The sequence below is a fragment of the Emys orbicularis genome, chromosome 2 (genome assembly GCF_028017835.1).
Source record: "Emys orbicularis isolate rEmyOrb1 chromosome 2, rEmyOrb1.hap1, whole genome shotgun sequence".
NCBI lineage: Eukaryota > Metazoa > Chordata > Testudines > Emydidae > Emys > Emys orbicularis.
Genome location: NC_088684.1, coordinates 52,157,622 through 52,170,070, shown reverse-complemented (window position 1 = coordinate 52,170,070; position 12,449 = coordinate 52,157,622). Strand labels below are relative to the sequence as shown.

At 41.8% G+C, this 12,449-nt stretch overlaps 1 protein-coding gene across 1 annotated transcript; it reads right to left on the bottom strand.

The window, feature by feature from the left end:
• Positions 1-5,863: 5,863 nt before the first annotated feature.
• Positions 5,864-10,460, bottom strand: LOC135873542 (myelin P2 protein). Its single transcript, XM_065398137.1, has 4 exons — positions 10,388-10,460; positions 7,567-7,739; positions 7,216-7,317; positions 5,864-5,914 (listed from the first exon to the last, which is right to left on the bottom strand). The coding sequence occupies exons 1-4, from the start codon at positions 10,458-10,460 to the stop codon at positions 5,864-5,866; spliced, it is 399 nt and encodes a 132-aa protein (XP_065254209.1).
• Positions 10,461-12,449: the final 1,989 nt, after the last annotated feature.

The window sequence follows — 12,449 nt, the reverse complement described above, 5'->3', positions numbered from 1 at the left end:
CTCAGGACAGCTCTAATTTATGTTCTGGCTGCAATGGCCCCAATACTGCCTCCTATGGGTCATCTACATGCCAAGAATAAGCGGAACACCACATGCCATGGCCATGCCCAGTCACTTGCCTTTCTCAACCCTGGCACAATCCTATGCCAGGGGATGGCAGGGAGGACAGAGGAGGGCATTGATGGCAGTGATGTGCCTGCCCGTAGTGCCACAGGTTTTCCTTGAGGGCAACAGAGAGCCCCACAGAGCCCAGTAAAAGTACAAGTGTTACAGACAGGATAAGTAGGTTGCCATGGTAAGGGACATAAAGCCATTGAAATCAAAGGGAGTCTTTCCACTGACTTCTGTGGGCGCTGGATCCAGCCATTAGTGCTGAATAACAGACTAGTGTGTATATGCAAGTATCGAGAATGAGCTACGGGTGTTTGTGAATGAACCAAGTTCCTGACTGTGTGGCCCATGGGATGGGGAAAGAGCAAATAAACTTGCTTGTCTGGGTGTAAGCACAGGTCGAAGTATAGACCAAAATGTATTGATGTAGTTCATTGAGACTATCATGGTGTATGTCCCAACAGCACTTGTTCCATTTAAGAAGCATAGAAGTGGAGAAAAACTAATTTTCTGTGGAAAAAAATATGTTTCTATAAAAGTTCTTGAGGTTTCAGAAGCCCACAAGTTTCTCCTGATTCTCCCAGCATTACTTTAAGGACATTAGTGTTATAAAATGCTTCTTCACGGCACTGATTGAATGTAGCATATGCTCAGAGGTGAAAGTAAGCTGGTACGGTCCAGTACGGCGTACTGGCAAGAGCCGGTACGCCGTGCCGGACCAGACCAGACCAGCTTCCCCAGGCTGGTGATTTAAAGGGCCTGGGGCTCCCCGAAGCGGCAGGAGCCCCGGGCCCTTTAAATCGCCTTTCTAGCCCCGCTGCCGGAGCCCTGGGGTAGCAGCAGCAGGCTCTGGCGGTGATTTAAAGGGCCCGGGGCTCCCCGCAGTGGCCAGAGCCCTGAGCCCTTTAAATCACGTCCAGAGCCCTGCCACCGCTACCCCGGGGCTCAGGCAGCGGGGCTCGGACGGCGCTTTAAAGGGCCCGGGGCTCCGGCTGCTGCGGGGAGCCCTGGGCCCTTTAAAGCGCCGTCCGAGCCCCGCTGCCTGAGCCCCGGGGTAGCGGCAGCAGGTCTCCGCCGGCAATTTAAAGGGCCCGGAGCTCCGCTGGGGTAGCAGTGGCCAGAGCCCTGGGCCCTTTAAATTGCCCCGACCCCTGGGGCTCCCAGCTGCAGCCAGAGCCCCAGGGCCTTTAAATTTTGATTTAAAGGTCCTGCCTCTTCCAGTTGAGGCCATGCCCCCGCTCAGGACTCCGGCGTACCAGTAAGTCCTTTAAGTTACTTTCACCCCTGCACCTGCTCCAGCTGTCTCTGTTTTCTTCACTATCAGCTAAGTTGCACTTTTCCTGTTCTGGAAAAATCCCATCTCCCAGGACAGTTTAAAAATGACTGTTGTGTAGTGTGAACATGCCAAATACTGAGTTCATAACTAGTAGTAACATTTATTCAGGGGCTAAAGACCTAAAGCCGCAATTATCATGGCCCCAAATTGCTGGGGAAAATGAAACCCAAAAAACACTAGGCAGAAGGGGCAGAGTGTGAGGGGTTAGCCAGATACCAGTGAAAGGGGTAAAACAAGGACAGACAAATAAACCCATAAAGAATTAATGGCAGACAGTGAACACAAGGTGTGTGTTTCTGAGTGGATGGCAAATGTCCAGGGAGCACTGGAGTTTATGATTTGATAGGGAATCTTTAAGACTATAACTTTAAAAAGTTTAGATGATTTAGGACCATCAGGCTGTGCACACTAGGCCTGATGGTACGTCCATTGAAGTCCATGGAAAGTCTTCCAGTGACCTTTGAATCGGGCCCAGTAATAGCCTATACAACCACATAATATTGTTACCTTTGTCCTCCTTCCCCCCTTCTGTCCTGTTTTTTATTACTCTCATTTGTTGCATGTTGGCTTTATTTAGAATGTAATAGAACATTTGAGTCACCTTCCTGGAGAGGGATGCGTGAGGAAAGAGCCCAGAGAATTTTCATTTCCGATCTGTATGGTCAGCAGGATGTCAATGTGTCTGGTGACTAGCTTTGAACTGTTCACAAGAGCTGATCTTGCTTATTTAAGGACTAGGTGAAATGTTAAGTGACTAGGTTAGTATTAAGACGCATGCACTTTGGTTGCTGTCATTAACTGCAGGAGATAGTTAAATGGAAACTCTGCAACTTGGCTGCTTTCATGTTCATCATGTTCCAAACAGTAAAATCATCATAGCTCTAGTGTAATACGGCAGAAATTAGAGATGGGGCTTAACTGAAACCACCTGGAACTTTGGAAAAGTTTGAATCTAGAGCCAGGTCAGGATTTGACTTTAGTAGTTTAGGCGCCTCTGTAATTTTATATATTTATAGCATTATTACTATTTACTTCTTGTATTTCAGTAGTACCTAGAGATGCATAAACATGGGAATCTCAAGTAAGAGTAGAGAGGTTATTTTACTTCTATATTTGGCACTGGCAAGAAGGATGTTGATAAATTGGAGAGGGTTCCAAGAAGAGACACAACAATGATTAAAGGATTAGAAAACGTGCCTTATAGTAATAGACTCAAGGAACTCAATTTATTCATCTTAACAAAAAGGCGGTTAAAGGATGACTTGGTTACTGTCCATAAGTATCTACATGGGGAACATATATTTCATAATGGGCTCTTCAATGTAGCAGAGAAAGATATAACATGATCCGTTGGCTGGAAGCTGAATCTTGACCAATTCAGACTGGAAATCAGGTGTAAATTTTTAACAGTAAGGGTAATTAACCATTAGAACAGTTTACCAGGGGTCATGGTGGATTCTCCATAACTGGCAATTTTAAAATCAAGATTGGGTATTTTTTCTAAAAGATATTGTCTAGAAATTATTTTGGGGAAATCCTATAGCCTTTGTTATACAGGAGGTAAGATTAGGTGATCACAATGGTCCCTTCTGGCCTTTGAATCTATTAAAGATGTAATTTCCAGCTGAGGTAGACATATCCTTGCTAGTTCTGATTGAGCTAGTGCACTAAAAACAGAAGTGTAGCCTTGGTGGTGCGAGTGGTGGGACATGCTAGCCACTCCAAGTACAGTCCCATCTGAGACTGTAGGTATGGAGTTGGGTGGCCAGCCCTTCCCGCTGCTTATGCTGCATGGCTACACTGCTACTGTTAGCACACTACCTTGATCAGAGCTAGCCCAGGTATGTCTACCCAAGCTAGAAATTGCACCTTCCAGCTCCAGTGTAGACATATCCTCAGTGTACATGTATATGACAGCCACACTTCTTTTTTAACTACAGTTCATATCTTTACAGTCAACTCCAGAAATTGGCTGTAGTACGTATGTTTCCCCTACCCCTAAAACTGGCTGAACCATTAAAACAAGCCTCACTTAACGTCCCCCCCCCCCAACAGTTTCAGAGTACTGACCACTTAAATGATATTGATATTAGCAATGTCCATCTTTGGTCCCACATACTATGATTGCTTTAACACATTGTCCTCTTAGAAATGTGGAAAGTCTTGGTATTAAATATTTATAACTGCATTCTCCTGTGCATTAAAATCAGCGGTATCTCTTCTATATTGAGTGTTTCCTAAGGCCCCATGGCAGACTGAAGACTCCAGATCTGGACAGAAAAGAGGGTGTATTAAGAAGGAGGCTACATGGAAATGTTTAGTGCTCTCCATGAACACAGGCCTTATGTTAAGCACAAGCTGCCTCCCTTCTGCCTCTGCATTGGACCCTTCTCTAGTGCAAGGATGAGTCTACTTCTATATCTGCTTCAGGTCGTAAGTGTCCGTACTTCACTTTCACAAATGTTAAGGCTGGAACTTATTCACACTGAAGACAAAGGCAAAATTCCCATTGACTCGTCTAAGGGAATCAGGATAGGAGCCCTATAATTATACATAACTCTTAAAGAGCATTTTTCGTCCATATACCTCACAGCATTTCACAAAGGAGGAAAATATCATTATCCCCACTTTACAGATGGGGAAATCAAGACCAAGACTTGAAATGATATAGTCGACGTCATACAGCTGGCCAGCATAAGATTCACGCCTGTACTATGCTGCATATCAAGCCAAACTAAACACTTATTTCTATCATATCAGTTCTAGCCAAGCAGGAAAAGGCATGGAGTCCAATGTAAACTTCCCACATAGCTAGGCCATGGCACAGGGGCTAGTCTGATTAACGAGTCAATAGATACTGCTGGATGTACTCAGTTTGAATGACTTGGCATCACAAAGTGGAAAAACTAAAGGAGAGAAGTATTGACCAGCCAAATACGCAGCTCAATTAAATATAGTTTTGTTACGTAAATTACAAACATGACTGCCAATGGGATTTAGACTGCTAAGTACCTAAATCCCTTTAGAAAGGCATTGCAGCACTGAGCACAGCAATGCCTAAATAACTTAAAAAATCTGGGCCCTGGTGACATATTCTACCCCTGGTTATATTGGTATAAACCTCAAATGAAACTTCATAGGGTGTAAACTGATGGTAGAATGTGACCACCCAATTCAGCATATTGCATTTTCTTTGTGCATCTCACATTCTAGTCAATGTGAGCTCTATGTGCATATTCAAAAACAGGTTTTGATGCTACCTTCCTGCTCTGCTTTCATTTAAGCTAGTTCCTTCAAGTGAAGCACAATATGCTTAACTCTAAGTCAAGTCAGATAAGTGAAAAGGAAGAGTTGGTGTTCAAATGATCTTCAAAATATATGTGCAGTTAAAGTCTGAAAGTATTCTCTTCTAGGGTTCGATCCTTCAAGGTGCAAAGCACAATGTGCATTTAAGCACATGCTTAACTTTAAGCATGTGAGTAATTTCATTGAAGTCACAGGGATCACTTGTGCCTAATGTTAAGCACATGCTTAAGTGATTTGCTGGATCTGAGCTCGAATGCTCAGCACCTTCAAAGGTCGAGTACTTGTCGATCTGGGATTTCAAGAATGGATTCAAGACAGCACTTCACATTTCATTTCACAGTGAAACAACCATTTGACATTAGAGAATCTATTCCTTCCCCGATAGAAATACTGAGTGAGACACACGCTTCTTTTCCTCCAGGAAGTCTTTTTGGGAAAAAGAGCCAAGATGGCAAAAACAGCACATTTAAAGGTATAAACTATGTGGGATCATATTTAGAATATCAGAGTGAAGTAATAATGTGGTAATACTGATGTACTGCTATTTCTTCTGCAAGCATGGCCACTATACATTGCATGGAGAGCCTTAATTAGTTTTGCAGGGTAAGGATGATATCCTTATGTGTAATGTTCAATAGTAAAACCATTTGAGAAACTGCAATATCAAAGCCATGAAATAAGGATTATTCCAGATAGGATGCTTTCAGTAAAAGTGTCTTAACACCTCCAAAGAAAGATAGTGCCTTGCAGTCTGTATTGTACCATTTCAAACAGAAATAGCCTTGTTCGTCCATACATCAAGGAAAGTAGGTTCATATCTTCTATGCAGTACATCAACCCTAAGGAAAGGCATGCAATTCCCAACAAAGGAAATCAAAACGATTCTACAACACAGACAAAAGCTACATTTCACATGTCGGGAAGCTTTTATTTAATCACCACAATACTTTGGATTAGTTACACTACGGCTTTGAAATATCATTTGATAATTTAGTTGTTTTCCTGATAAAGGAAATAAGAAAAAAAGGTGCATAATAGATAGGGCTTTGCTCATTGAACTAAGCTGGGTTTCCAAAGCCAATTCTAGTCCAGTGTAGAGATGGAATTTCCTCACACTCTCTCATAGATTCGAGTGCAGACAACACCTTTCATATCACATTCCTAAGACCAAAAAAGAAGGGTTAATTGAAACTTCTGAATGACAGTGCATAAGCATCTAATCCAAAGGCTAATGAAGTCAATAGAAATATTTCCTGTATATTATTTCATTAATTTATATAGATCCCCAAACAGCAAAATTATTTTTCATCCTCCAAGTGGGAAAGGATTCTATTTCAACAGCATAAACTTTCAAAAGCGTGCTTAAAGAAAACCATACTTCATAAAATTAGACATGACATAGTAGCTAGTCACAGACTTCAATTTTCTTTCAAGAACACATGTTGCCTTCATGAGTATTATTGCAATGACACCAACATCAGCTCTGGTAAGCTTAATATAGAAGATCACATGAGTGCTTTCATTTTAAAAAGAAGTTCCCCCTTCCTTGTAGAGAGTTCAAAGTGTAACTCGATTGCAAACGTGGACTGTCAATGGATAAATGAACTTTTCCTTGCAAGGAGACTGATGAACCACCTAAAATTCATAAGTTGTAAATAAACCGAAGGAGCTTCCTAAGACTGGGGGAGGGGAAGACTGTACATAGCACTTTCTACCCCTTCCAGTTCCCTCGTGCCCCTCTTATTAAATGATTAGAAAACATGCCTTCTAGTGAGACTCAAGGAGCTCCATCTATTTAGTTTATCAAAGAAAAGGTTAAGCATGCTTTGATCAGAGTCTATAAGTACCTACATGGGGAACAGAAATTCGATAATAGTGGGCTCTTCAGTCTACAGACAAAGGTATAACAAGATCCAATGGCTGAAAGTTGAAACTAGATAAATTTAGAGTAGGAATAGGGCACACATTTTTAACAGCGTGGGGGCAATTAACTACTGGAACAACTTACCAAAGGTGGTTGTGGATTCTTCATCACTGGCAGATTTTTAAATCAAGACTGGATGTTTTTTCTAAAAAGATCTGCTCTAGTTCTGTCACAGCTGTTGGACTTGAAGCAAGAATTAATTCAGGGAAGTCCTCTGGCCTGTGTTATGCGGGAGGTCAGAATAGATGTTCACAATGGTCCCCTCGCGCTCTAACATCTACAAAACTATGAAGCAGTCTTACCTGTAATTCACCTTAATGTAGAGGGTTTTTTAGGTGTGTGTGGAATATAATGTTTACTTTCATTCCCACTTGCTTCCTAAAGTTATTTCTCCCCCGCACCCTCTCACTATTTCTATCATAACTGAAACCAAAGAGAAGGTGAAAATTGACAGTATAATTAAATTTAAACTATTAAACTGTGGCCTACATCATTGCAGCATTAGTGATTAACGGTTAGGGATGGTTTAGTTACTTACCACCACCATTTTCCCATCCACCAATTTTCTCCTTATTGTGGTCTCTTTGCCATTCCACTTCTGCACTTGAACCAATGACCCTTTTTCTAAGGTTACGACACTCTGCAAAGACCCAAAGAATGAGTCAAAATGTGACTATTTTCCCAGAGCCTTGCATATTAAAGAGACAATTCACTTAACATTGAGCAAATTCCACATTCTCGGCACATAGCCCACTCAGCAACGTTGGTTTCAGCACAACATTTGCTCCTCTTATGGTGCTTTGCAGATTTATGCTTTTAAGGATAAAAAAATCCTCCCATTTGTCATCCAGCAGATCAGAAACCCTCAGAAGGAAATCATTACCCTCACCTTGGTTTTCCTGTCATCTGCTGTGGTTTCGTCAAACACTTGGCCCAATTTGAAGGAGACCTCTGTGTTTTTGAAGGTGCTTTCCGTTCTGATGGTTATCACATCCCCTTTCATTCTGATGATCACATTGGGCTTGGCCAGGCCACCTAGTTTCCTGGTGGCTAAGCCCACTCCTGCAAATCAGACATAAAAATACCTTCTATGAAGGAAGAAATTCCTTATCGCTTTACAGCGCATCAGAGCAATTTCCTTTTAAACAGATACCACAGTTTCTCTGTTTGGAATGTGACACTAATTCCTCAGATTCAGAGGCTGCATTTCATAGGCTGAGGCATTCCCCAGTCCAGTGTATGTACAGTACACTTCTGTTTATCTGAATGAGCTGGGGGACTTCTGAAAGTTTTGGATAGCCGGGCATTGAGATAAACAGAAGTGCTATTTTGAGCTGCAGTTTCACTGATAGAGAAATATGGGGAATGAAGGGTGTAATGACAATGTTTGCTTAATACTTTGTACTTTATAAAAGAGTAAAAAAACAACTTGAACAACTTTACTGAGTGGTATTAGAATCATTGTGGACATAACGTAATTCTGATTAATTCAAATTAAACATAATTTAATTTGTCTTTCCAAGCTGCTGTTGCTGCTGAAACTGGATTTGGTCTCAGGGCACGTCTTCACTACCCGCCGGATCGGAGGGTAGCAATCGATCTATTGGGGATCGACTTATCGCGTCTAGTGAAGACGCGATAAAATCGATCCCCGATGGCTCTGCCGTCGACTCCGGAAATCCACCGCGGCAAGAGGCGGAAGCGGAGTCGACGGCGGCGTGGCAGCGGTCGACTCACCGCCGTCCTCACAGCCAGGTAAGTCGACCTAAAATACGCAACTTCAGCTACGCTATTCACGTAGCTGAAGTTGCGTATCTGAGGTCGACCCCCCCCCCCCCCCCGTAGTGTAGACCTAGCCTCAGTAACTGCAGGTAACCCCTCAGAACCACTGCAAAAATACAAAGTCATTGATTAGCACTAAGGCTATGTCTACACTACCGCCGTAAGTCAACCTACGCTACGCAACTCCAGCTACATGAATAACGTAGTTGGAGTCAATGTACCTTAGGTCGAGTTACCGCGGGGTCTACACCACGGGGGGTCAACAGGAGAAACTCTCCTGTCGACTTACATTACTCTTCTCGTCGGGGGTAGAGTACAGGGGTCGACTGGAGCATGATCTGCTGTCAATTTGGTGGGTCTTCACTAAACCAGCTAAATCGGCCGCCGGTGGATCAATTTCAGAGCGTTGATCCCAGCTGTAGTGTAGACCTGCCCTAAGAGGCTCTCAGAGGCTAATTTAGAAGTTATTAGCAGGTGACTAACTCACATAGGGCTACTTGGGGACACACTGTGGATTCAGAAAACTAGGATTTTCAAATAAAAGGAATTCAGATAACTGGAATTATACTGTATGTGTAGTTAGAAACCAGGATATACTGACTACACAAGAATTATGTATTTTTAGGTAGGCAGGAACACAGGCATCTATTAATCTGCACCTATTTAGAGAATAGAGCTGGTGGTAAACATGGAAAATTTTTCACAAAAATATTTTTGAAACATTTGCCCCTTGCTTTTTACTAGTCAAAACATTTCAAAATTCAATTTTTTTCAACCAGCTGTAGTAAAGAATCAAAGTATCTAGAAATTAGTGCATTTCTGTTTGTACTTCAGAACATAAAATATACAAGAGACTAAGTGGGGTACTCTTAGTATTCTCTGCTACGGAAGGGTAGTTACAACACTTAAGTATCTCTGAAACATCTAAACATCAGTGAAACAAACATGTCAAATAGAGAAAAATTCAAATATAAGAGTGAATGGGAGCAAAAAGCTACAAATACAACTGCCATCTACAAGGCTCCTTTTACAAGGTTCGCTATACCACACAGCCCACATCCTGGTCAACTAGTTAGAGCAGTCCTCTGAGACTTCTATTCCTCCTTTTGCCTCTGATTTGCTGTGTCTCGGTTTTTTAAATGTAAAAGGCTGGTAATAATAGTTACCATCTTTGTAAATTCTATGATGTGCTAAATTCTATGAAAGGTACTAGGTATAGTGAGATCAAAGTATTTGTAAAGTACAGCATTAGTCACTGCAAATATTCAAGGCTGAAATAATTTTCTTAAGGCCTGGTATTGTCACAAAAACCTCCCTAGCAGAATTTATACCCAACATTGACTATAGTTAGTCAATTGGAATTATTCTGCTACTCTCTTTAATCTTTAAAGTAAAGGGAATTAAAGTCTCAGCAACAGTAATGCTGAGACTGACTGCCAGTGCAATCATTACAAAATGATGAAGCCAGTATTAAACTAAAAAAACAATGCCTAATTTGTTTCATTCCCAGCATTTCTCAGTTACAGATGGATTCATTCATGGATTTAGACCCCAGGGAGCTCAGTGTCAGGAGACAGCAGCACCATCACAAGTTGACGGAATACAGTAAGTGATTGTAAGTTCTAAGTTTAATAGTGTATGCAAGAGGGACAACAAATATGTTTTTTTTCCATTTCTCATTAAATGGGAGTAAGAGATGCAGATCAGTTAGTTAGTAAATGTATTATAACAAACCCAAGATTTCTCCTTTTCATTTTAAGATGCTGAAATTGAAAAAGAAAAAGAAAAAAGAAGAAGAAGAAAAGAACTATAACACAGATATAACCACAGTGAAGAGTCCCCAGGCCTGGGGAGAAGACATTTTCCAGGAGCAAATAGAAGAAGAAGAGACATTTCCAAGCAAAGCTTATAAAAATAGCATTTCTCACCCAATTCTTTCATATAATCATCAAATTTTTCACTGGAGACAAGTTTCCAGGTTCCCACAAACCGGTTGCACATTATATTGGCTTTGTGAGGCAGTGTCCCTCAGGAGAAAGGCAACGACAGCAGCAGCTCTCAGTGGGTGGCAAAAGGACTGTGTGAGCTATGCATGCCTCAATAGCTTCTTTATAAAGATGCCCCCAACTTGTAATTCTCAAGACTGACCAACCAGGAGAAACAACGTCAGGGGCAAGACAATGCACACCTTGTCCAAAGCCACTTGTGTTAGTACCAAGACTCAGTGTTATGCCTGCCACTGCTTCCTCCACTGAATAAAGCAGAATAATCAGGAGGGCGTGGGGGCCAGCACATGAGGTTACTGTTGCAGTGCCAAGAGAACATTTCAGTGATGCTGCTGTAGTGTCTGAGACAAATCATGATGCCAAGCACGTCACCACCCCACTGTGAACATTAATGCTGCCTTCCTCCCAACACCACCACATCTTCCACTGCCACCATCATCACTGCTATTGTCACCCTGGTGCCAGTGAATTAAGCTAAAGCCACACGGTGGGTCATCTCACAAGGATCTGAATGTGGGGGAGGCTTGGAATTACTTTGTCAAAGTTGCAGAAGCTAGCTGAAGCCTGCATCCCAAGCCCGGGGGAAAAAATCATAGGAAAGGGTTGCAGACCAAGCTGGATGAAGAAGCATCTCAAATAGGGTTATTAAGAGAAAGTAGAAAGCCTGCAAGGAATGGAAGATGGGATGGATCAGCAAGGAAAGCTACCTCTTGCAGGTCAATAAGCATAGGGGAAAAGTGAGAACTGCCAAAAGCCACTGAGAGTTGGACCTTGCAAAGGAAATTAAAACCAATAGTAAAAGGTTCTTTAGACATATAAATAAAAAGAAAACAAGGAAAGAGAAATGGGATCGCTAAGCACTGAGGATGGGGTGAAGATTAAAGATAATCTAGGTACGGCCCAACACCTAAACGATTACTTTGCCTCAGTTTTTAATGAGGGTAATGAGGCATTGGGGGCAGTGGCAGGGCAGCTAATGGGAACAGGTATATGGAAGTAGAAATTACCACCTCTGAATGGAAGCCAAACTCAAATGAATGGGACCAAATCGGGGGACCTGAATAATCTCCATCCAATAGAACATAAAGGAACTGGCATGTGACATTGCAAGCCCAATAGCAAGGATTTTTAATGACTCTTAAACTCAGGGGTCATACTCTCTGACTGGAGAATTGCAAATATAGTACCTATATTTAAGAAAGGAGAAAAAAAGTGATCTGGGAAACTACAGGCCCATTAGTTTGACCTCAGTTGTATGCAAGGTGTTAAAATAGATTTTTAAAGCGAGGGTAGTTAAGGACATAGGGGTAATTGGGATAAAATACAACATGGTTTGCCAAAAGATAGATTGTGCCAGACCAACCTGATCTCTTTCTTTGAGAAGATAACTGATTTTCTAAATAAAGGAAATGCAGTCGATCTAATCTACCTGGATTTCAGTAAAGCATTTTATACAGTTCCACATGGGAAATTGGAAAAGATGGGGATTAATACTAGAATCAAAAGTTGGGTAAGGAACTGGTTAAAGGGGAGAGTACATGGGTCATGCTCAAAAATTGAACTGTGAAGCTGCAGGGAAGTTACTAGTGTTGTTCCTCAAGGATTGGTCTTGGGACCAATCTTATTTAGCATTTTTATTAATGACCTTGGCACAAATAGTGGGAGTATGCTAATAAAATTTGTGGATGACACAAAGTTGGGAGGTATTGCCAGTATGGAGGAGAACTGAAATAATCACACATGACCTTGAAAACTGGAATAATAGAAATGGGATGAAATTTAATAGTGCAAAGTCATGCACTTAGAGGCTAACAAGGATTTTTGCTATAAGAGGGGATCGTATAAGTTGGAAATGACAGAGGTGGAGAAAGACCTGGGTGTATTGGTTGATCACAGGAAGACTATGAGCCGCCAATGTGATGCAGCCATGAAAAAGGCTAGTGCAATCCTAGGATGCATCAAGTGAGATATTTCCAGCAGAGAT